Raw genomic sequence first — 26,954 nt, 5'->3', positions numbered from 1 at the left:
CTGCGTTAGTGTTGCCACAGTTAAACACAAGGAGTTTGCACTTGTGTGCTTAAATGCTTGCCTCTGCTTGTATTTCAGAATTATCGCAACGGGGCTGTACACGCTGCACCAGCTTGGAAATCGAACCCGGCCCTTGGCGTGACGACGCCGACACTTTAACCCTTAACACTTTAATTTTAACCCATAAGTGAAATTGCATTAGAAAAAAAATGATTGCAAAAGGTACACGAGTTTGTAGTCATGAAAGAACCTTTATTCGGTGTTTCAAACCTATGGGTAATATCAATGTAAGGAGATATGAACCCAGTTTTCACTGCCCGTCGATTACTGTCTGTGATTATTGGTCACGTTTTCAATCGGTGTGGAAGAATACCATGGCTTACTGTTAGATTGAACTCCCTGATGTTGTTTTTCGGTTTTTGACGACTATGCATGTGCTTTTTGCAACCGTCTGTGGCATGCATTGTTTCCTTGTATATCAAGATAAGACGAAATACACTTAATCAAAGGCCGAGCTGGAATCCACTCGTTCACTCCCTCATACACTCACTCACTCGTGAAAGTATAGGTATTGTCTTTTGCAGATTACAGCAGTATTGCAGCAATAGCATAGTTATTCCAGTTGGACCCATGTACAGAATCGAAACCGGACTTTCGGCGTGACGACTAGGTTACCATTACGTATCTCGTTTCTTTGTTTCTTGTTTAACGTTGCATGACGGCGGTGTGTAAATAAATAATCGAGTCTGGACCAGACAATCCGGTGATTTACAGCAGGAGCATCGATCTACGCATTTGCGATACTATGACATGTGTCAACCATGCCAGCGACCCTGACCAACCGATCCAGTTAGTCTCAGGACAAGCATGGGATGCTGACGACCAATTCTAACCCGGATCTTCAAGATCTTTAAGATTTCGAGATCTATATACTTTATGGCACATTATACAATTGTACATCCTCTTCAAAAATACATCTTGTATAGAGGAAACAGGCCTGCATCTAGCTTAAACTTTCCTCACTGTATAATGAAATACAACTGAATGCCTCGTCAAATGGATCAAACCCGTTCCTTAGACATCAATGTCCTTATGCCGAGGGCAGATCTCGTGTGATACCCAACTAAGAAGCATGAGTATGCTGCTGTCGAACACTGAAAGGTATTCAAGATGCATTCGGGAAACGAAACAACGATCATGACTCAGTGGCAAGACAGGGAGGCAGCTGCTTCAAAAACGATTTCATCGTTTAGTGAAGAACATGCCCTATGTGAACAAGTTGCTGGAGAGTGGCACAATTCGTCAAGATTACCCACATCAGCCAGCTTAATATGTCACTTGTGTGGTGATAATATGACAGAATACTCTTTAAATATACATCTGAACTATTGAGAAGGGTATCTGGGTGACAGTTAGAGGTTCAAAAGAAACTAATCATTTGGGAGTGATGGCAGAGATAGTATCTATCATTCCAGTTGAACGAATCATGTCGGCTTCATTTCAGATTACATCCTTGTAGAAGGCAACTAACAACATCTGGTTGCCAGGCTCGCTGATTTGGTTGACACTTGTCATAGTATCCCAATTGTGTAGATCAATGTGCATGCTGTTGTCTGGTCCAGACTCGATTATTTACAAACCGCCGCCATATAGCTGGGATATTGCTCAGTTCGGCGTTAATCAACAATCATGAACCAATCATTTCGGAATATATCCAGAAAGATAGATAATTTAATAACATATTCCACGCTATTTTTTATCAGCTTAGATGAACTTTTAAAGTACATAAATTATTTACATTTTGTCCACCAGTTGTTTAACTTGGATCGGCAATTCCACTATCCATATCAGTTGTTTAGTGTATAACACTGAAACAATGGTGTAGAAATGCATACATAGCTTGAAAACGAATGAAGCACCACCATACCTGAGAGGTAATCAGACTGGTCACCTTGGTCACTGTGGTCCTTTAGCAGGTCAGCAGGTATTCACGGACCCCTCTGTCTAGTGTGATGGTCACCTACTCATCTATACATAAGCCCTGACTTCACAACGCGGAGAGTTTCGATAAATAACAACAGTTGCACTTAACAAATATCACACCATATATGTGCACGATCGTCAACGTCATTCACCTCCGTATGTCATGACTCATTATAAATGTGATTATTATCCTCAACTGGACATTAAGCTTTTCGTGGGTCAGTATCTGAAGGGAAGTTGCAACTCTCACCACGTGCTGCGATTAACATATAGTTTCAAGGAAAGGAACTACCTGTACATTTGACGCAGCTATGGTGGATTGATAAATATAAGGTCATAAATTCAGTGTTGCTGTTAACATGTATTTTCAGTGAACAGGCGCAATATTAGTACTTTCACCAAATCGACGCTCACATATATACTGATACATACATAATATAACAGAACATATTTCAGGAATATGAACATCGATAGGCCGGTGCAACTAAACTCACGGGCAAAAGAAACGTCACCAAAATTATGTTTCATTTTTTAACGAACCTTTGTATTTTTTTCAATAAAAAACGGGTTGCCCGAACGCAAACAACATACACTACGCATTGAATTGAACGAGATAAAATGTCTAGAGAAATGATGTATTACATTATCAGATCGTATGGTAAAAAGGAAACATGCCAAGACTAACAGCACAGCAGAGAGAACGAGCTATTGGTATACTGGATTTGGGAGCGACGCAGTCCCATGTTGCAAGGTTGATGAACTTTTCAAAGCGAACAATCCTGAGATTGGTGAGCCGTTACAGACGGACAGGTATGCTGGATTTGGGAGCGACGCAGTCCCATGTTGCAAGGTTGATGAACTTTTCAAAGCGAACAATCCTGAGATTGGTGAGCCGTTACAGACGGACAGGTGTCACGTCTGACAGGCCTAGAAGTGGACGTCCGGGGGTCACGTCTGACAGGCCTAGAAGTGGACGTCCGGGGGTCACCACTCCCCCAGGGAGACCGTTATTTACGACTGCTTTACTTGAGGAACCGCTTCGTAACTATGACGTCATCCGCCCGAACTGCTCTTGGCCATCCAGTCAGCAGAAGGACCGTTGCCAGACGTCTTCGACACCATGGTATCAGAGCCTATCGACCGCTGAAGGCTATGACGTTGACCCCTAAAAATCGTCGTCAAAGATTGAGGTGGACGAGAACTGTTGAGCGATTGCAGGCAAGAAACTGGTCGACAACGGGTATATCGAAGGCGGGGAGAACGCACAGAACGTTGCTGCGTACAAGAGACCAACCACTATGGTGGTGAAAGCGTGATGGTCGGGGGGAGGGGTTTGTGGCGACATGAAGACTGATCTTATTGTGATTCATGGTATTCTAACAGCTGCACGGTACACCAATGAAGTTTTAAGACCAGTCGTCGTGCCATTCATCTAGAATCACCCACGTACCATGTTCCAACAAGACATCGCCACACCTCATAAGGCACGTATCAGTATGGACTTCCTTAATGCCCAGAATGTTACGTTACTTCCTTGGCGAGCTGGATCTCCCGACTTGTCCCCGATTGAGCACCTGTGGGACCACCTTGGACAACAAATCAACAAGCGACAGCCACCCATACAGACAAGAGAGGCGTTGGCACAGGCCTTACAGGAAGAATGGCGGAGAATCCCAATACATGTGATCAGACGACCAATATTATCCGCCAGACGTCGTGTCCATGCTTGCATACAAGCCAGAAGTGACCACACACGATATTGACTGTATTAAACTGTCTGTCTTCAGTTTAGAGCCGCTTATGATGAAACAGATGGTGCTCGAATACCGGACAGTCAACTGTCCTCGATTCAATTGTACACTATGTGATCATTCAGATCTGTAGTTCACACTTTTATCATTCAGAATATTGTAAAAAAATTAATTTTCAAAATATATCTGTAACATTTCCAAAATCTGAGTTGTTTGTGACATGTTAAAAAAGCGAGGTGACGTTTCTTTCGCCCGTGAGTTTATACTGTTCGAAACAGGAGCTGAGATGAAACTCGGAAACTCATGGAATTGGCAAAAGCAGTAATTAGGTTCACATATATGCGTAAATTGATTTAATGGTGAGGTGAGGTGAGCTGAAATGAGGTTTAACGTCGTACTTGAGAATATTTCGCTCATAAGACGACGTGCATGCGTGTGTATGTGTACCTTCTTTTACTAGCCCAGACTTAAGCTGTTTTTATAGTGCTTGCTCACTGAAATACCAAGCCACAGCTACGCATGAATACCCCACTCAGATACATCATGCTGACTTCGAGCCGACCAGTCCTTCTTGTACCCATTAATACCGAGAGCCAGGCAGGGACAAACAAGTACCATATTTGGATGTCTTTTGGTATGACGCGGCCGGGTATCGAACCCGAGACCTTCCGCTCTCCGGGCACACGCACGTGAAATTACAGCATATATATACGCAGATATGAAACTGACATGTACGTGGAAATTAGAAAATGAGTGCATAAACTCACATGCACGTGAAAAGGACATTACACCTACATGTGGAAATAATTTAAAAAGGCAGATATGAAACCCACATGGAAGTTAACAAACCGGAATAATGAAGTGCATGTGCCCGTGGAGATTACATAAATACGGTGTGACGGATCAATGGAGTCAGTGTACATGTACATTGTTAGAGGTCGTGTGTCCCCGTTGTGGTAACGGTACAGAAAGTTCAGTACAAAAGGGAAGTTAACTACGGAAGCGAAGTAGGGCCACGGTGAAATTTTTTTTGGTCTTACTATCTCCTACGTAGTACTTAGTGTCTTTTACGTAGGACTAAGTATCTCCTACGTAGGACTTAATATTGACTTAGTATCGCCTACGTAGGACTTAATATCTCCTACGTAGGACTTAGTATCTCCTACGTAGGACTTAGGATCTCCTACGTAGGAGTTACTAACTCCTACGTAGGACTTACTATCTCCTACGTAGGAAATAGTATCTCCTACGAAGGACTTAGTAACTCCTACGTAGGACTTACTATCTCCTACGTAGGACTTACTATTTCCTACGTAGGACTTAATATCTCCTACGTAGGAGTTAGTATCTCCTAAGTGGATATCTCCTACGTAGGACTTAGTATCTCCTACGCAGGACATAGTATCTCTTACGTAGTACTTTATATTTCCTGTAGCAGATGATCGATATACGTTTATATGGATTAATCTGAAATCGACTTAAAGCCCCAGACACGCACACGTCTCCTGTTTCACTGTTTCAGTCACTGTAAGAGTCTACAGTCATTCGTTTCATTCACTATTAGAGTCTACAGTTATGTGTTTCATTTACTGTTAGAGTCTATTATCATGTGTTTCAATTTACTATTAGAGTCTACTGTTTCCTTCACTATTAGAGTCATGTGTTCAACTAATTGTTGCACATTAGTACTGTGTTGGACCGACTGTTATACTTTACTGCCTTGCGTTCAGTGTGCTCTACTATTACGCGTTGCAGTTAGTTCACTGTTATATGTTGCACTCTGTTACACTTTACTATTATGCATTGGATATTTCAGAGGTCGTTGCACATGAATCATAATCTGCGTGTACAGACATGTCTTAGACTACCGGTGGCAATCTATGTGTACGTATCCCCTTATATTTATACAAATAACTATAATGACAATTCTTTGCCTTTTTGAATTTCGTATTGTTTTACGCCGCACTCTACACTTGTCAACCCCAGTCAAGTCAACCTGTAAACAATTACGAATAAAACCGCAAACTAGCGTTGCATCCGATCCAACGTAGCCCTATAAAGACAAGCAACAACTTGTTGCGGAGGTCGTGTTATAACCCGAGTTTCATATCACAACCTCACCCCAACCATCCCACCCACCTCTGTGTTGTGTGTGACCGTGTGTGTGTGTCCATGTGTGTGCAATAGATGTATGTATGATAGATTAAACATAACCATACCCAAACCTCCATAACTGCAATTAGAACAGGGTCCACGTCACCCTAACGTAATACACACTGCGTTAGTGTGACGAATATTCACTGACTCACATTTCGACTATCTAACTTCCTGCATAGCCAAACATTTCTCAACTTAATAACCATCCTTAAAAGGGATATATTAAATCCTACGTAGGAGATACTAAGTCCTACGTAGGAGATAGTAAGTCCTACGTAGGAGATACTAAGTCTTACGTAGGAGATATTAAGTCCTACGTAGGAGATGGTGACCCCCCAAACAATTTTCACCGTGGCCCTACTACGCTTCCGTAGTTAACTGGTAGCATCAGTGAGTGAGATAAAATATTTCAGCCATATCGTGACTTCAAAGGCTCATATCGAAATAATTTAAAATGTTGGAGCACCTTTAGAATCCAGCACCACGACTTCTCGTGAGGACGATATCTGCCGTAGGTCACGTGTCATTAAGACAAGCAAACAGCTTGTGAGGACCCGTCGGACGCGAACCCGCGACCTTCCGATTGGTAGCTCGACAGCTAACCGACTGAGCTACGTCCGCACTGTTGTACGATGTGCAAATTTATCAAGTCATTCCTGTGACGTCACGGAAATGAACGGAAAGAGTCGAATAGGTCACGGACAATTACGAATGCTACGGGTAGACTTGGTGTCTCGTGATTTTATTCTTCGGACAATTGCCGAATGGATCCAATGCCATTTGGCACACTCGTCCCATTCCGTAATCTACAAATTAACGTGTGGTGTGGAATGAGCCGATATGCCTCAAACTGAAAAGGGTTGTTGACGTCTGGCGACGGACGTAGATTTCACGGTGCATGCATGAATGACGCGCTTTTATATAAATCGGTGATTTTGTGACAGAAAAGTGATGTAGGGAACACTGTAAGGATAATGTGGATCGCACTAAGGAACGAGGGAGATAAGTCGAGTGTAGTGACGGCACTCGGGTGAGTTAGCCTTCGAATCATTACTTTACAAAATTTATGTTGCGTGTGAAAGAGGCTTGAGTGCAAATTCCAGATCAATTTCCATTAGCTCAAAATTTCTACATTAAACCATTTCATAATGTACTTTCGACGTTTTTGGTTTCCCGTTTTTGTGTGAAAAAAAGTATTAAACTGCAAAAAGGAAAAACAACAAATGGTACTCACGTATTACACCGGACATGTACCTGCTATATTGGATTGGGTCCCTAACCCTAACCCTATCCCTAACCCAAACCCAAACCCTAACCCTAAACCTAGTCCTAGTCCTAGTCCTAGCCCTAGCCCTAACCCTAACCCCAACCCCTTGAATTAATCCTAATAAATAGAATGCATTGACCGAACAGGCACAAACACGACTGACGTGTCTAGTGTAATGCATTATTACCGCTTCGAAAAATAAAATACTAATAAAACACTTTTCTATGTAATGGTGCAAATTACTGAATGACAAAAATATATATGTTAATTAAAAAAATTACAAAATACAAAATACACAAAACATAACACCTCAGCAGCCCGTAATACGAATAAAATGAGCGTATTAGTGAAAAAAGAAAAATATTTCAAACTGAAAATGCTTGCAAAATATTGCATCCTCCGGTCTACAGTAGCTACTGGAAACTCTCAACATCGTTGGGCTTATGCAATGACATAGCTCGTAGAGATGAAACGCCAGTGAGCGAAATTATACGCACTCGCTGAGCCAGACAACCGTGTTGCCATGCAAGCGTCATAGGGCATTGTTTCGAGAACGTGCTTTCGAACAAAATCACATTACATTACGTAAAAGGGTATTATGACGTATTGTTAAAGTTTGTGGTGCTGTATTCCAAAGGTAGGTCAAAATGCTATATCCTAAAATCTGTCTGAAAAGGACAATAAAAGAACTAGAATGTCACAGTTGGGGATACAAAACTAGAATGTGACTTAAAAGTATATAGTATTTAGGACATTACAATACAAAACAGGTTATAGATCACCAGTAACTGAAGGTAGATCACCATACTAGAGATTGGTAGCATCAGGGCCGGTAAATATAAACAACAGAATGTCACGACTGTGGAACCTCCACAGGCAGACCCGTGAAGATCCGGGTTAGAATTAATCTTCAGCACCCCATGTTGTCGTGAAAGGCGACTAACCTTATCGAGTGGTCAGGCTCGATAACTTGGTTGACACATGTCGACGTATCCTAATTGTGTAGATCAATGCTGTTGATCACAGGATCGTCTGGTCCAGACACGATTATTTACAGACCGCCGAAATATAGCTGCTATATTGCTAAGTGCGGCGTTAAACAACAAACCAACCAACCAACTCTTCAGGCAAACACGAACGTTGTAATGAGACGTGGTCGATGACGGACGCTCAAAATAACCTCTTGGGCCGATCTGGTGAGCTGTGCAGTGGGTTTAACGTCGTGCTTGAGAATATGTCGCTCAAATGACGACGTGCATGCGTGTGTATGTGTATGTGCGGCTGCTTGTACTAGCCCAGACTTAAGCTAGGTTTATAGTGCTAGCCCACTGAGATACCATGCCGCAGTGAAGCATGAATACCCCACTCAGACACATTATACTGACTCCAAGCTGACCAGTCCTTGTTGTACCCATTAATGCCGAGAACCAGACAGGGACCAACAAGAACCATATTTCAACGTCTTTGGGTATAACGCGGTCGGGATCGAACCCGCGACCTTCCGCTCTCTGGGCGGACGCTCTAACGACTACACCATGGCTAACTTTTCCATCAATACGCAACAGTAATTCCCCTGACATATATGCCTCGTCACAAATAATCTGCAGGTAGACAAGCAAGACGGATGGGTTATAAACACGGTTTATTTACGGTGAACCCAAAACAACACAAACAATAAGCATTTGTCCGCAGTATACATGACTGGCGATTATTGATAAAATGGCACAACTAGTTTTGCCTGACATCACTTACAACAACCCCCCTGTGGGGTCAAGGTGGGTGGGTGGGACCTTATCAATATTCATACACAGCCAAACTCATTAGAGGTGATGTGCTTCTTGCTGAAAGGTATAATCATATATGAACTGGTTGGATTAATCCAGAACACACACTATCTAATGTAAATAGAATAAAACTATGAGACAAAATGTCCGATATATACAGCAAAATATATAATCTCAACAAAGCAAATTTCAATGTGAAAAGCATATGTCTCTTTGACATCATCAGTGACAACTTAAAATGACCCGTGACATTGTGGTGTCAAAAGGATTAAAATATAATAATATGATATACAAATACAGTAGGACTGACGTAAATAGGCTTGAAGCAAAACATACTTGATTACATGAGGAACTCCGTGTTTAAAGAATCCCTCAATCAAAATGTGCATTGGGTATTTATATATGCGAAGTGCAAATGGTGTGTCATTGTTCTAAAAACAAGTAATTGAGGTTGAGGTAAGATAAAAAGAACACACGGATGAATAATGAATTTTCTAGTCATAAAGCAAAGTCAGTACAATGTGTTTTAGTATGGTTCACAGTCCATTAAAAACCCGAAATCACACCACTGTACGTTTTCCATAACATAAATAACCAGACACAAACTGGTGCTTAAACATATATGTACATCCAGCTGCACTTTGAATACAAAAATCAATAAACATAGTATTCATTCAGAAAACAAACAAACAATAGTGTAAATAATTTAAACAAACATCAATGAATATAATCATAATTATACATACTACTGATCATAAAGCGTTGCTTGGACAACATCAATATCTTTTGAAAAGAACGACAAATGGCGTAAAAAAAAAGGAATGACATGGATGTTTTAACAAGTACTGCAAATTGCAAGTGTTGATGTAGTTTGATTATTATATTTCTGATATGCAACATGATAAGAATATTCAAACACTAAAATAATATTAATTATAACTTTCAGTAACACTAATTTCGGGAAATCAAGTCTATGAGGGTGAACGTTCTTTGCAGCCTGTTGGCTGCTATGTACATACCTGGTTGACTTATTATTATATATTGATCCAGTACACATTACAAAGTGTCAAACAACGGATTTGTAGTCCTGATGTTTCCTAGCATGATTAAATATTTCTTGTCAGTGTAGGAATATCTGAATTTGTGCCACAGCAAAATATACTCTCAGAACACGTCTTCAAAATATTGAGAAACAAATGCACACTAAGTATCCTATTTCATTGGCACAATAACAGCCAAGTGTTTCACTCCGACTGTCAAGTTTGCTATGTGTCTCTTTTACTTTCGATAATGCAAGAGCATCATTATTTTCAAAATGAAAATAGCTGAAAGTTTTGATCAATTTTCTCGGACTTTCATTCATATAATAAGAAGCTGTTCAAAACAGACTACCATATAGTTTTACACCTCTGAATTTCCTTAAAACATAGTCTCTATTACATCCATCGGCTATATTGGCATCTCTTTAACTGATGCTCCTTTGTGTTCTGAAGCAGGATCAGCGGTGGATCCAAGAACATTTTGATCAAAGTCAGCCTTTTTGTCAGGGTTGATTTGGGACATGCGTTTCCCTTTGTTGGGTTTATCATTTTCCTTCAAGTTCCGAACCTTGGGCCTTTTCCTTGTGACGCTGTACTTCCGGGCAACCCGTGCGATTCTGTTACGAAAGACAATCAGGACAAAGATGATGATGAGCAGCACGAGCAACGCAATCACTATACCTATGATGAGGTACACAGGTACAGATGCAGGTGTTGGAGGTGTAGTGGTGGACGTGGTGATGGAGGTGGAGGTGGAGATGGAGGTGGTGATGGAGGAGGAGATGGAGGTGGTTGTGGTGTCACTTCCTGGAACAAGCAAAACGGGTAAGCATTAGGCTCACAAGCATCACTGCTCTAAAGACCTAAACCAGTTTGAACTGAATGACCAATGGTTAATGTTAAATGACCTACTGTTACAAAGAGGTCACAAAATAAACTTTGACAGATATATTTTCAGCTACATGTTTAACTGGAAACAAATAGATCTTACATCTGCAGTGAACATAGCGTCAGGTATTTATGAATCTATAAAATACACACACCTGTCGATGTCGATGTAGTTGGAGATGCTGAAAGCATTAACAATACACAATGTCAAAATGTCCTTCTATTGAATTCTTTTTCTATCCAAAAATCATTTCATATGGTTCGATCACTGGAATTTTATAGTGCCAAGAATGTTGAAATGATAGATTCTTTAAAAATTATTAATCCATAGAATTACAAAACAGGGATAACACAGAGTATGAATATGCGCACATGCAGGCGTTGACGTTGGTGGTGTTGCAGTTGATGTCGCTCCAACTGCAAAGGTAAAATAATGGTTTTAACATGAAAGAGGACATTTCTCCTTCAACAAACAAGAGAAGAAATTTGTACTAACGTAATTTAATACTGCCGAGTAATACATTGTTGGTCAAGTCGAAATGTAATTAATTGCAATTTTCCCTTGAAACCAATGTGTCTTCTGTATAATGCGTAATGTAGAGCTTCTTATAAAACTCATACCAAATACATCGTCGTGGTCAAACTATATATGAGGAAGCTGAGACGTAGAATATAAACATACCTAATATATATATATGTGCGTACATCTTTCATGTGTATATATTACGCAATACCAGTGATATTGGGCCTTATGTATTGAACAAGAAGGTGTCATGGCGAGGGAAAAACAGTTGGAAGAACAAGTTCTTTTTCACCTACAATGACATCTTCGTGTTCAATACAGGAGGTCCAAATGCACTGGAATGACATTCTATCTTCATCAATACAGAATTATTAAGCGAACAAATGTGTTACTGTATTTGCAATTTTCTTGAATTATAGTCTGGTAGATGACCAGGAGCAAATTCACGAGGTAAAGGATCGTCCAGGGTCTGGGTCCAGGCTGAGCATGCGTCGAGGTGACAAGACGTGTTTGTGTCTCCATCTGATTGAATCAACACGATTTTAATGTAAACTGTCAAAATGCCTACCTCACCTACCGAAATCAGCGAGAAGAGTACAGGTGACACGTCAACAATGGCCACGTCAACACCGGGTAGCACAGCCAACATCGTGGGAGAATCTCTCCAGACTATCTACACGCCCAACCAGCAGACTGTTTTCACTACCCCACAAGGACAATATATAAGTCAGGTACCGTTTCACTGCAACCCTCTCGCACAACCTCTACCCCCCAGCCCTTGCCTTGACTCAGCCATCTTGGCCAGGTTAGAGTCCATGGATCACAAACTTTCTAAGTTGGACTCAATAGTGAAAGATGTGAATGACATTAAGACAAACATTGCTAACTTGGAACTAAAAGTGAAAGATATTGACGATGTTAAAGAAAGGGTCAATGCTTTGGAAGAAAGCGCAGGGTTTCTCAGTGACAGTTATGATGATCTAAAACTGAACAAAGTGGAAATGGAAAAACAAATCGCTGATATTAGGGCCCAGTCAGCTAGCAGCCCAAATAACAATCTAAGCCTCCGTGAAGCCCACGTCGCCGATCTATGAGAGATAATCACATATTCACCAACATCCGTGAGTACGTAGCTACAACAACTCAAACCTTTCGAAGACTGTGAACAAGTACTGAGAAACTTTATCAAAGATGAATTAAAGCATGAGGATGTTGACAAAAATAAATTTAAACGTGTTCACAGAATAGGACCTAAACGCAGTCCACGATATCATGGGGAGTCTATCAGACCTCGACCCATCATTGTGCAATTTCTTGAGTCAGTCAGTACTACATGGCCTGCATCCCCCTCTGTATATTATCCACCAGAACAATATGACACTCACTCATGTGAACTCCAAACCTCCAAAAGTGACTCACAAATACCCCAGTTATCATTAAAGACAGAAGTACAAAATACTGAGACCTCATGTGATCAATACCTAGTCAGTATTGCCACATATGCCAAAGCCAATACATCAATGACTCTCATTTGCAATGGCTCTCATGTGTACTCTGAACACAGTGATGTTAATATTGCAGACCAAAATAATGTGGTTTGTCTTGATGCTATTGACATTATTGACGATAAAATTGTTGAAGCCAATGAAATCATAAATAGTAATCCTGTTGATATTCGTGAAGACAAAATGAAACATATCAACAAAAGTGTAAATAATGATGTTTCTGAAATTGATGTTAAAATGAAACATATCAACAGAAATGTAAATAACGATATTTCTGAAACTAATGATAAAGTGAAACATAGCAACAGAAGTGTAAATAATGTTGCTTCTGTAATTGATGACAAATTGAAACATAGCGACAGAAGTGTAAATAATGATATTTCTGAAATTAATGATAAAATGAAACATACCAACAGAAGTGTAAACAGTGAAGTTTCTGAATTTAATGACAAAATGAAACATATCAACAGGAGTGTAAATAATAATGTTTCTGAAACTAATGACAAAATGAAACATATCAACAGAAATGTAAAAAACGATATTTCTGAAACTAACGATAAAGTGAAACATATCAACAGAAGTATAAATATTGTTGGTTCTGAAAATAAAGATAAAATGAAACATATCAACAAAAATGTAAATATTGTTGTTTCCGAAACTGATAACAAAATTAAATACTTCAACAGAAGTGTAGATAATGATGCTTCTAGAATCGAAGATGTTGATACAAATACTGTAGATGCTCATATTGACCTAGCTGATGAAGATGATAATATTGTAGATGTTGATAAACATGTTGTAGATAATGTCGATGTTGACATTTATGATACTAACGCTGATGATTATGGTGATGATGGTGGTGGTGATGGTGGTGATGATGATGATGATGAAGATGACTGCATTTTAAACTATTCCGCTCTTAAGTTTTTAAGTGTTAATGTATGTGGACTAAGATTAGAGTATTCGGGATTGGTTAACCTTATAGAAAGTAAACATATTTTTGGACTGCAAGAAACTAAAACAAATGAATTAGATGACATACATCTTGATGGGTATACACTATCGCTCAGGAATAGAGTAAAAACTAACAGAAAATAAGGAGGGATTGGAATAGCTGTTAAGAACGAGTACAAAGATTTTATTACATTAGTAGAGAAGGATAATGATTATGTAATGTGGATAAAACTGTCAAAAACTTTATTTGATATTGAGCAAGATCACTATTTAGGAATAGTGTATATCCCCCCGGACGGATCCAGATATGTTACAAATGACACTTTCCTCGACCTAGAACATTCAATTATGCATAAGCTTACGAAAAGTGAATATGTTACTCTAATGGGTGACTATATGGTTGAAATATTGCCGATGTGACGTTAAATATTAACTCACTCACTCTAATGGGTGACTTCAACTCCAGAACAAATACAATATTCTGTATACGATGACTTTTTTACTGAAGAGTTTGATTTAGATGAAACTGGAGATATATGCCCTGAGAAATATTTACATGATTTAAACCTTCCTCTAGAAAGATCATCTCAAGATGTCGGTAAAGTAAACAATTTTGGTTATGCACTTATAGATATTTGTAAGAATTTGAATTTATTCATTGTAAATGGAAGGGTGGAAAATGATAAATATATTGGGAAGTTAACTTGTAATGACAAAAGTTTAATCGATTATGTTCTTACTTCCCCAAAAAGTTTAAAACGTTTTACCGATTTTGATGTTTTAGACTTTTCTCCCCTCACGTCAGATGTTCACTGCCCATTATCGTTTACAGTGAAAAGCAAGTCTATTCCCGATGTAGTAAAGGAACCTAAACTTATTCATCATGTAGATAATAGTAAAACGGCTAAACCTAAACGTTATAATCTCGATAAAAAAGCAACTTTTCGCCAAAATGTTGACTTGAATAAAGTAAATAAACTTACAAATCTTACAGCGGTATCTAACCATGAAGATTTATCGATTATCAACACGCTCTCCGATCGCTTGGCGCACGTGCTTGTTAATGCTGCACGTGAAACATTTGGGACACGACAACATATGAAATACACACCCCGCTATCGTAAGAACAAGCCGTGGTTCAATACAGAATGTAGAAAATTCAGAAAAAGATTCCATAAAGCAAAACGAAAAGTTAAGGAAAATAAATCACAGTCTAATCTTCAAAACCTACGCACCGAATCGAGAGCTTACAAGAAATGCCTACATGAACATATTAGAAAACATAGGATATATCTTGAAAATATGTTTAGAGAAAAAATGAAAAAGTCACCGAAAGAATACTGGGAATTTCTGGAAAGATAGAAACTCGAAAGATAACATCGCGATGCCTGATACCAAAACTTTTTTTTGAATACTATACAGATCTAAATGCAGAAAATTACAGCGAACATGAATTGAATTTCAAAGAAAGTAACCATCCCGATTTGCAATATGACTGTAGTATTCTTAATAAAGACATTAGCATTGAAGAAATTATGTCTACCGCCAAAACACTCAAACGAAATAAAGCAGCGGGCTTGGACAATATTGAAAATGATTACATAATCGATACTATTGGCATCTTTGCCCCCTTCTAAGTTTAATTTTTCAACCTCGTTTTCACAACAGGTAAAATTCCCGATTCTTGTCTGATTGGAGTTATAAAACCGATATACAAAAACAAGGGTGACCAACTTGACCCAAGTTCATACTGACCTACAACTGTTTTAATTCTTTACCTCTATACTAAACTCGCGTTTAACATCTTTCCTTGAACAAAACAATACCATTACTCCCGCTCAAGCCGGTTTTAGAAAACATTTTACAACATCCGATAACATATTTATTTTTCGGACAATTAATAGTATACTGACATCACAAAGGCAAATGCTCTACTGTGCCTTCATCGACTTCACAAAAGCATTTGATACTGTCTGGCGAATCGGTCTATGGACGAAGATGCAAAAGTCCGGTATACATGGATGATTTCTTGAGCTCGTAAAAAGTATGTATCGTAACATTAAGTCAACAGTAAGTACACAAAACAGTACATCCGATTATTTCCCATGTCAAAAAGGGGTACGGCAAGGAGAGAACTTATCGTCACTTTTATTTTCAATTTTTCTTAATGTTCTAGAGAATAATCTGTATGAAAATGGTTGCGAAGGAGTTAACTTGGAATTATCTAATGAAAATGAAATACAAATCTGGCTGCAAATTTTATTGTTACTTTACGCTGATGACACTGTTTTATTTGCCCTTACTCCTAAAGCCCTACACAAGTCTCTTGATTCCTTCTATGAATATTGCACTAATTGGCAACTCAATGTAAATGTATCAAAAACAAAAATTTTAGTAATTAGGCTAAATCCAAAATGATATTTAAATTTGGGGAGAAAAATCTTAGTTTAGTGGACAGTTATGTATATCTTGGTATAAAACTACACAGAAACAAAAGAATGGTAACTAGGATAAAAACTATAACCGAAAACGCTACAAAGGCTATGTATAGCCTGCTGAAAAAAAGCAAGAAATTTGAATTTACCCTTAGATTGTTTATTATCGGCATTTGATGTGATGATAACACCTATTTTAACCTATGGATCAGAATTGTGGGGATTTGAAAACTTGACCTAATAGAGAATATACATCTAAAATTTCTGAAACTTGCATCTGGACTAAGGAAATCTACGCCGAATTTTATGGTTTATGGCGAACTTGGCAGAACTCAAATATCTATAAAAATATGCCAACGTATGTTATCCTTTTGGCACAAACTAACATATACTGATACACTTAAACTATCCCATGTGGTATATAATTACAGTGTAAATAAATACAATATAAAAATTAAGTCGGATTCTTGGATTCACTTTATCAAGGGTTTACTAGATAGAATTGGATTATCATATGTATTTGTAAATCCCTCGGTATATACTACGTCTTCTCTAGTTTTGAATGCTGGACAAGTTTTAACAGACCAGTTTATTCAAAAGTGGAGGGAAAGTATCAAATCTAGCCCAAAAGGAACGTATTATCAACATTATAAACAATTACTTGCTTTTGAAAAATACCTACTTTTACCGAAATATGTTTCTGTGCCGATTTTAAAATTTAGAACTTTAAATGTAAACCGCCAATTGAGACTGGAAGATGGCAAAGCATACCGAGGGATGAAAGATATTGTACACTTTGTAATTTAAGTGTAATCGGTGATGAATTACACTATATTATTAAATGTCCAGCACTTAATTCATATCGTGAACAACATATACCCACCACAAAATATCTTAACAATACATCTAAATTAGTCTTTGTTCTTTCGCCGACTACTACTAGATATAAAAAATGTTTGTCAAATTTTATCATACAGTTGCAAAAAAAAGCTAACCAATCTTTAATAAGCGTTTGTGTTTATCCACCTATGAATATATGCACGTATTTATATATAGGGAACTGTACATATGTATAAGGAATTATTTATTGTATTCAGTTGTCTATCTAAGACGCATGCATATGAATTGTACATAAATTGTTGTTAAAATATGCTCTTGTACCACCGAAGGTGGTTTTTTTGAGTAATAAACTTGTCGAATTGTCGACAGCCTCGTGTGACGAGAGGGTGTCTTGTAGCGTTGCTACCTGCTGCGCATGGTTAGGCGACGCTCCTTTGTATCAGGCTTGGACATCTTAGGATGCAGGTCTCAGATGAATGGATGTTATCTTGAATTGTCTCACAGCAAGACAAAGAAATTAAATAGATCGTGACATTGTACGTATGATTGTTTGTTTTATATAAATGAAATATCTTCTAGAGATTCCCACACACAAGAGTGGCATTTGCATCCCTGAAAAATACCATTATGCTTTGCTCAAAACATGTGGCAAAGATACCCGTGCAGCAGAAGGATTTGAGTGTGACTCTTTTCGGGAGTATGAAATAAATTTCCGTGCATGGAAACTCGCAAAAGTAGGGTTTGTCAAAATTAACAAATAATCGTACTTTTGTTAGGGCTCCTTGCCATTAGGCAGGAGACCTATTGTAATATTAGGGCTCCTTGCCATTAGGCAGGAGACCTATTGTAATCGTTCGTGTTTTTATTATTATTATTATTATTATTATTATTATTTATTCTTCCGCCGTATTTTGTACCAGAGCTACAGAGAGCACCGCTGGACAGAATGCCTTGAAAAAAATCACCCAGATGCCCACCGAGGTGTACATATCGCGCTTTAAAATCTGTAGGCTGTAGGCCCAATAGCAAAGGGCAGATAATTCAAAATTAATTCAAAAATTTCAAACGCAAATGCAAATATCTCCAAAACTAATGCTCCAACGTTTGCCAAAGTTCTGGAGCAGATGCGCAATCAAAATGCCTACAATTTCGCCTGGACGGCTCAAGTCGCTAAAATGCACCGTTTGGACGCTATTTGGGATTGAAGTTTTTGGTGATGTTTTTCAGCAAAATCCTGACTGCATACCTCCCAAAATGTGCTGCACTAAAACTACAAGGGCTACGGCTTTCAAACGATGCATACTTTGTGTCTATGCATGTTTCTACACAGTAGCATCGTCAAATAAGCCTATGTTTATATGATGCCCGCCATATTGGACGCTACTTTTGGGCAAAAGTTGTCTTCAAAAACTTTCACGGGCTACTTGGCTGTTCTGTGCCAAACGAAACTTACCACACACAACACTTTAAACGATTGTTCTGAAGTTGCCTTTGGTTGTTAAACATTTTCTGTTCTTGGTCCTATGTCAAAAGTCACGTGATGCGGCGGCCATATTGGATTGAAGATGTTTATCAGAAATTTGCAGATTTTGTGGGGTAGGCATTTTTCGCAATCCATAACTCTGAATGTATGAACTGCAGAACGCTGTAAATGTGCAGATATACAACATATACCTCAAATATTAATGCCCATAAGCTATGTTGCGATATCTTGATTAGTTACGGATATCTAGATGTTTGCTTCTGTTGTTTATTTTGTACTAAAATGTATTTTCAAAAAATCGCAGCGACATTACTATTTCAACTAGGCAGCTAGCATCTGGCAGTACGTAGTAACTGAGTGTGTCGAACATTTTTTGTTCTTGGGTTCATGTCAAAATGTGCATTGCTTGGCGGCCATATTGGATTTCGTCAGATTCTGATGATACTACATTATAAACAGCATAGCTGCTCGAGTTCTGCACAGAAGGCAGTAAAACCTGGCAGTATGCATCAACATAAGATGCTTAACATTTCGTGTTCTTACATGCATGTACAAAATTGGATCGTTTGTCGGCCATAAGGCATTGAAAATTGCACAAATGCATTATGTGTCCTACAATCAAAATGCCTACCATTTCGCCTGGACGGCTCAAGTTGCTAAAATGCACCGTTTGGACACTTGAGACGGTGCGTCCGATAGCTGAAGTGACGATTCCAGAACACCAATTGTTTTGAACGTAGACGCAAGGACAACGGAGCTACGGCCTGTCAAAGAGCGAACTATTTCTTCTCCCGAACTTCTTAAAAGGTACATGACCCCGCGCCGACCAGGGGGTCAAGTGTTCCTGTCCTCGGAGCTCATGTTTTCCACCTTTAAAACACCCGTAACTCGGACACCAACCATCCGATTTCCACCAAAATTGGGATACGCATTTATGCCGCCGGTGTGAGTCGTGTGTACCAGTTGCAGCGACATAGCTTCAAAGACAACGGAGGGACAAATAATAGTCTATTTTCCTCACTACAGTTGCTAATCTGGATTGCTTTTCTACTGAGGGCTATGAAAATTGGCAGTGTATATGTGTATGGTTTGCCGATCATTTCTTATTCTAAGGTACATGGTAAAAATATCACCGTTTCGTGGTTAGAGGCAGCCCTGGAAATCCTACAAATCCACTCACTCGCTCGCCGACTTTGTGATGTCTGGAATGTGTCATAACTTTCTCGGAGATTTACGACACGGCAGATTGCCCGTGCAAGGCATGCGACAGTCTGAAGGAAAGCGCGGGGACGATATCTGCTATAAAGAGACTACCACTGCAAAGCGTGGTCCACGTGCGGATATGGGAGACGATGTCAATTTCAATTGACAATGACGAGAGCTAGCGCTACACAACATTAAAATACACTGCAGTAGAGGTGCTTTTAGCTGGAAATTGTATCTACACTCACCCGAAAATAAACGTGCAATTACCCATACCATACAACACAATCCTTTGTTTCTAACCCTGAAAACATAAGAATTCAAAGTTTACCACTGAAGTATTTTTCATTACTGACAATGATATGATCCATATCAGCTATAACCTTTACTGCTTTCGACATCAGGTACCAAATGTTTAGAAATTATACAAGCCAAGGAGCCCTCAAGGTTGCCCGCAACTTTAATTTTAGTTATTATTATTTCAGTCTGATCATGTTGATGAGACAAACTGGTGATTAACATCATGAGCTTCGAACAGCAAAACGTGGAAGCAAAGGCATCCATTCCAGCGAGTCACCGAATATGATATGGTCGCCTCCAACGTCATGTTTTAACTTTTGTTGGAAACCATCACGTGCCCAATCCTTTAATTACGTCACGATTATATATTTGGGTTTGTTACTGACATACACAGAGACTCCTAGAACTGCCCTCGGACACTATACTTACCTACAATTATCTTCTTGTCGCCGCTGCAGCTAAGTTCACGATATGTCCCGTCACATTTAAAGTTGACTTTAATGTCCCCGTCATGCGCAGATGTGACTCCCAGGTCTTGCTGACGACAGTACTGTTAATGTCGACAACGTGGTGTCTGGGTACCAGCTCCTGCTGGACACTTCCGGTGATGAGATCGAACGCAGCCTCCTCGGTGCAGTAGTAGTTGGTGATGTTGACAGTGAGAGTCAGGTTTGTACCAGGAATCAGGGATCCATTCCTGGAGCTGCTAATGTCACACTCCGGAGGACCTGTGTATAAATAATACCGAATATGGATTCCACAACGTTAACAAGGCGTTATTTTAAGTGGGTTATTTTATGAAAAAGGTTGGGGTTTTCTCATACTCCATCCACTATTCAAACTCCGGAAACATTTTTTTTTTAAATTTTAATAATAAGTTTGACAAATCTACATTTATAATGTATAATGGGTAGCAGACTTTGAACCCAAGACAATTAAAAATATATCATGGAAGCATTTATAAAAGTATCACAAAAATCATGATGGACCAATGTATGATGTTTTTTACCTAGGGTTTCTACCAGGGTTACTGCATTTGTGTTAATATATGAACGTATATGTATGCGCTTTTATGAATGACTTTTTCGCTTTTCGTTGGATTGTGTCAAAACACATTCATGAAGTTATTTTGACAATTTATTGTGACGTAAACGCTACCACAAACCAGAACACACACCAAAGACTTCGACATCAACAAAGGTTTTTCGACAGATTTTAAAATAATATCCATACATGCGTGCATGTTTGCATTGTTGACGTATCTCTCAGAATATACTTAAACAATTTACAAATTTTATATGTCTATTTACTTTTGAGAAGTTTCGTCACTCCACGACAGGAAAGATTAAATGTTGTGTTGTCACACGTAAAGTCCAGTTGAACATTTCCAAGTCCTCTTAGGGTAACGTTGAAGGTGGTGTTGAGGACGATGTCAGTGGCATTAGTAACTGTTTTGTTCTTCAGCAACACCTCGGGTACGTCACGGCCTGTAGTTAGTTCAAACCCTGCCTGTTTTGAGCAGTAGTATCCCCGTATGCCTGCGACCAGTGTCAGCTCTGAATTGGGTTCAAGGGAATCGTATGCCAGAGAGCTGGTGATGGTGCAGTTTGGCAGACCTGTTGACAGAGGAAATAAATTTGACAGTTATGTCAACAAAATTAGTTCTCTTTTAGCTTCCGAAAATTATTAGTCATTATTCTTCTGTAATCAACATGAAGTTAAGACAAGAGAAAAACATTAGGTAGGTAATGGTAAGACGTCAAACAGGTATATGTTATGTGTCAATTATGTTACAGTCACGACATTCACGAGAGGTTCATTTGTTTTGAAAGATATAGGAGAGTGCTCGGTTTTAATCAGAATACTCCGTTTTCAACAGTGACACAAAAGAAAATGCAACCTGTTAGCACAACATCCTCTGTATTATTGATATGAGCGACGTTTCGGTGTAGTTACATACACCCTCATCAAGCAAGTAGCGTCTAGCTATAGAACGCTCCTCACTAGCTACACCGAAACGCTCATGTTAATTATAAAAAGCTGTATATCCATAGAACTCATCACACCAACTTATAAATGCCACTCAAAGAAGTTAACAGTTCTACATAATAATTCGTCTGATATTTAATAATATCAGAAAAGTTTAAAAGGAAATTTTAGAAAAAACTGACGCTAAACATATTCAACACAAAACTGAAAATTTCAACTGCCTATTTCACTTTCTCATGTTAAGCATTCGTGTTCAGTAACAATTGTTTTGGGTTTGTGGAAGTCGCCTCAGAGACTGATAGTGACGGTTCGACTCTCGGACTTGACTTAACCCGAGCAAATTGTGATCCCAAATTTAACCAGTAACATCTAGTCACTTTTTAAAGGCATGTGTATTCATTATGTGAGTAACTGCCTAAGCCAGCGTCCTTTGTGTGATCCTATTTATGTGAAGGTAAGAGACCATACGTCAGTTTTGTTACGGTATTCCAATGTGCCAACAGTACAAAGTGGTATATTTTTAAAACACATTTGCATGTAAGAAAGACTGTTATATTTGAACATGACGCAGGACGCCATGTGTATTCATTATGTGAGTAACTGCCTAAGCCAGCGTCCTTTGTGTGATCCTATTTATGTGAAGGTAAGAGACCATACGTCAGTTTTGTTACGGTATTCCAATGTGCCAACAGTACAAAGTGGTATATTTTTAAAACACATTTGCATGTAAGAAAGACTGTTATATTTGAACATGACGCAGGACGCCAAAACAAAACATCAACAAAGGATAGAAAGATAATTGAACTGTTTTGAAAGAATCAAGATCAACTTGATACATAACGCCATGAAAACAACACAAAATAAAATACTAAGTCATAGAATATTGAGATATCGTTTCTCTTGATATTGTCGAATTCACACCTTGTAAATGCAATATGTATTCATGTATACAAACCTGCGACCGTTAAATGGCATGCAGGCACTCCGACAGAACTTGTGTCGGAAATGACCCATGTGCCATTATCTCTGATCTGAACGCTCCCTATCGTAAGGGTGGTTATATTTTCGGCATTCTTCTTGCTTGCAGAGTACGTAGTCGTGCCGCTGCATTGTGGACTACAAGTGACAACATTCTGGTTGTCGTGGGGGCGTACCCAAGCGAAATGATCGTAAACAATCTTTGCAGAGACGGCGTAGGATCCCGAAAGATGAGCTATTTCCGGGCATGGAGATTCTGTCGATACTGTAACAGAGGTCACCAAGCATCAGTAATCAGTATCATTCTTCTGATTTAATAGACATTCGTACGAGTGATTGAGTTTATTTTTATAGCAATGCATGTTCCTGTTTTCTAATGTCGACGAGCAGCTGTGAACAGCATCATTTAAAAACGCGATTCTTGTAAAGCGTAAAGCGTAAAGCCATACTCACTAACTCATTACTAAGATACCACATACTGCGCCTCTCACACTCGTGAAACGTATATTTGTTTAATGTTTAGACTAGAGGAGCAAGTGTATTCAAGGCGCAAGTAGCCATTTTGTTGCTGCTGTTACCGTGTCTACTAGTGCTGTAAACGATGCATCGAACTATCGATAGATTACAATTGTTGGAGCAATTATTCGATGGCAGAAAAACGAAAAACTATCGATGCATCGATAGTATGTGTGACTATCGATAGTTTAGTAATTGACTTCCGCTGATAGGTGCGCAGCCCCAAATACAGGAAGTACCAGATTCGTTCACTTTGATTAGATCTTATCCACCCCTGTTACCTCTTAAACAAACATATTGTCAATAACACAAGTTTAAATTTATGTTAAAACTGTTTACTTTATCTGGGTTTAAAGTTTCTTGTCGGTTATTACAAGAGACTGAAACTACTTCAACTTTTTTTCTGTTTCATATAAACTATGACTTCAAACTTCAAGTAGAAAAGAACTAATGCAATAGTATTGCAATAGTATGTTGCAATAGACTATCGCTATCGCAGTAGTTGTTTCCCCCTCAATAGTCCCCCCAGTGTCTACTACTGTTGCTACTACAACTACTGGTGATCGAGTTGTCAAACCTTACCCATCACAAATTGTGCTGACCACAGCATAATGCTGTCAATCAATACCATCCACAAAGACGCCATTTTCAAGATGATCTGGAACAAAATACAGGCATTGGTAGAAAGCGAGGGAGTGACATGGAATATACGGGAACATTGGCTGTGTTGTATGTACATAGAGACTAAAGGCAACTGTACTTCAGCCATGTAGCGACACTGTTTCAGCCATACAGCGCGATGTTACAGCAATACAGCAACACTGTTTCAGCCAAAATGTATTTGTGCTTCAGTCATACAGCGACAGTGTCTGAGCCATATACAGAAAGCAACCTTGCAACACTGTTTCAGCTATATTGAAATGATGTCCCTGTCCGATAGAGGCACTGTGACATGTTTTTTATCTAATGATATTGTCATGATATTTGGACTCGACAAATGTAATACTCTTCATTTGAAAGATAATTAATGATGGATCAGTCAACACACGCACGCACGCACACACGCGCACACACCCACACATACATGCATGTATGTATGCATACATACATACATACTACATACATACATACATACATACATACATACATACATACATACATACATACATACATACATACATACATACATACATACATACATACATACATACATACATACATACATACATACATACATACATACATACGTACATAGCCGTGAAGATCCGGGTTAGAATTGATCTTCAGTAGCCCATGCTTGTCGTATATTGCGCATATTGTCTGGTCCCTACTCGATTATTTACAGACCGCCGCCACACAGCTGGAATATCGCTGAGTGCGGCGTTAAACAACAAACCATCCCTGCGTGTGTATCATCACATTATACACTGTGATTACAATATCTAATGTTCAGACTTTTTACATGCCTAATGCATAGGAAAGTCTGACTTGGCTATGGTACACAGCTAATGGGCCATAATGCGACACAAATGATCATTGGAAGATATTTTAATTCTATCACACTTCATAAGTAAGAAACTGTTACATTTCATTCTAGTTGTAAACTGCATTCTCTCCCACAAGGCTGCTGAGACAGCGGCTATATCTTTGAGACGCTGAAAAAGTGAAGCCGACATAAAATGTTTGTAGTCTTGATCTGATAAAACGTCAGTTTCAGTCAAGTAGTGACACTGTCTCAGTCATCTAGCTACATTGTCTCAACCTAAAGGCGACCCGTGAAGATCCGGGGTAGAATAGGTCTTCAGGACCCATGTGCTTGCCATAAAAGGCGACTATGCTTGTCGTAAGAGGCGACTAACGGGATCGGGTGGTCAGTTTCGCTGACTTGGTTGACACATGTCATCGGTTCCCAATTGCGCTCATCGATGCTCATGCTGTTGATCACTGGATTGTCTGTTCCAGACTCGATTATTTACAGACCGCCGCCATATTGCTGGGATATTGCTGAGTGCGACGTAAAACTAAACTCACTCACTCAACCTAAAGGCAACTGTGTTTTAAAACAAAGAGCAACAAGCCTCGCGACACTGTTTCACCATAACACGATCGTCGTTTAGTCAGATAGCGAACCTTTGTGATCGGCAAGGTGTAAATGGGCCCTGTTGCCAGAACACCTATTACAAGTTTAATTATCTATCTATGTATCTACAGTCACTCGGCCAAACAGCAAGAGGATTTCCATAAATATAGCGAAATTATTACGGAAGTACAGAGACGGTGTTTCACATATACATAGACACTGTTTCCCCTATACAAAGGCACTGTTTCACCAATACATAGACGCTGTTTCACCTATACATAGAGGGTGTTTCATCCATACAAAGACAGTGTAACCTATACAAAGACACTGTTTCACCTATACATAGACACTGTTTCACCTATACATAGACACTGTTTCACCTATACATAGACACTGTTTCACCTATACATAGAGGGTGTTTCACCTCTACATAGACACTGTTTCACCTATACATAGACACTGTTTCAGCTATACATAGAGGGTGTTTCACCTATAAATAGAGGGTGTTTCACCTCTACATAGACACTGTTTCACCTTTACATAGAGGGTGTTTCACCTATACATAGAGGGTGTTTCACCTATACATAGAGGGTGTTTCACCTATACAAAGACACTGTGTCACCTATACATAGACACTGTTTCACCTATACATAGACACTGTTTCACCAATACATAGACACTGTTTCACCTATACATAGACACTGTTTCACCTATACATAGACACTGTTTCACTATACATAGACTCTGTTTCACCTCTACATAGACTCTGTTTCACCTATACATAGACGCTGTTTCACCTATACATAGACTCTGTTTCACCTATACATAGACGTTGTTTCACCTATACAAAGACACTGTTTCACCTCTACATAGACACTGTTTCACCTATACATAGTCACTGTTTCACCTATACATAGACACTGTTTCACCTATACAAAGACACTATACATAGACACTGTTTCACCTATACAAAGACACTGTTTCACCTATACATAGGCACTGTTTCACCTCTACAAAGACACTGTTTCACCTATACATAGACACTGTTTCACCTATACATAGACTCTGTTTCACCTATACAAAGACAATGTTTCACCTATACATAGACGCTGTTTCACTCTACAAAGACTGTTTCACCTATACATAGACACTGTTTCACCTCTACATAGGCACTGTTTCACCTATACAAAGACACTGTTTCACCTATACATAGACACTGTTCCACTCCACATAGACTCTGTTTCACCTATACATAGACACTGTTTCACCTATACATAG

At 39.1% G+C, this 26,954-nt stretch overlaps 1 protein-coding gene across 2 annotated transcripts in view; it reads right to left on the bottom strand.

Moving 5' to 3' along the window:
- Positions 1–8,895: 8,895 nt before the first annotated feature.
- The window catches only part of LOC124288642, a 37,887-nt gene continuing 19,828 nt past the window's right edge, over positions 8,896–26,954 (bottom strand). Inside the window, exons 2-8 of one of the 2 annotated variants that reach the window (XR_006901499.1) lie at positions 24,179–24,254; positions 23,058–23,345; positions 21,424–21,729; positions 20,543–20,841; positions 11,243–11,287; positions 11,026–11,052; positions 8,896–10,789 (exon numbers count right to left, since the gene is read on the bottom strand). Coding sequence is in view for 1 of the 2 variants with exons in the window: in XM_046725211.1 (XP_046581167.1) it covers positions 20,549–20,841; positions 21,424–21,729; positions 23,058–23,345; positions 24,179–24,242 (951 nt within the window). In the remaining variant the exon portion in view is untranslated. The remainder of the gene's footprint in view (positions 10,790–11,025; positions 11,053–11,242; positions 11,288–20,542; positions 20,842–21,423; positions 21,730–23,057; positions 23,346–24,178; positions 24,255–26,954) is intronic. The other variant, XM_046725211.1, reaches the window with a different exon arrangement.

Source organism: Haliotis rubra, unplaced genomic scaffold (assembly GCF_003918875.1).
Source record: "Haliotis rubra isolate DU_JTF1 unplaced genomic scaffold, ASM391887v1 Scf1112, whole genome shotgun sequence".
Classification (NCBI taxonomy): domain Eukaryota; kingdom Metazoa; phylum Mollusca; class Gastropoda; order Lepetellida; family Haliotidae; genus Haliotis; species Haliotis rubra.
This window is presented reverse-complemented; position numbering and strand designations above follow the sequence as displayed.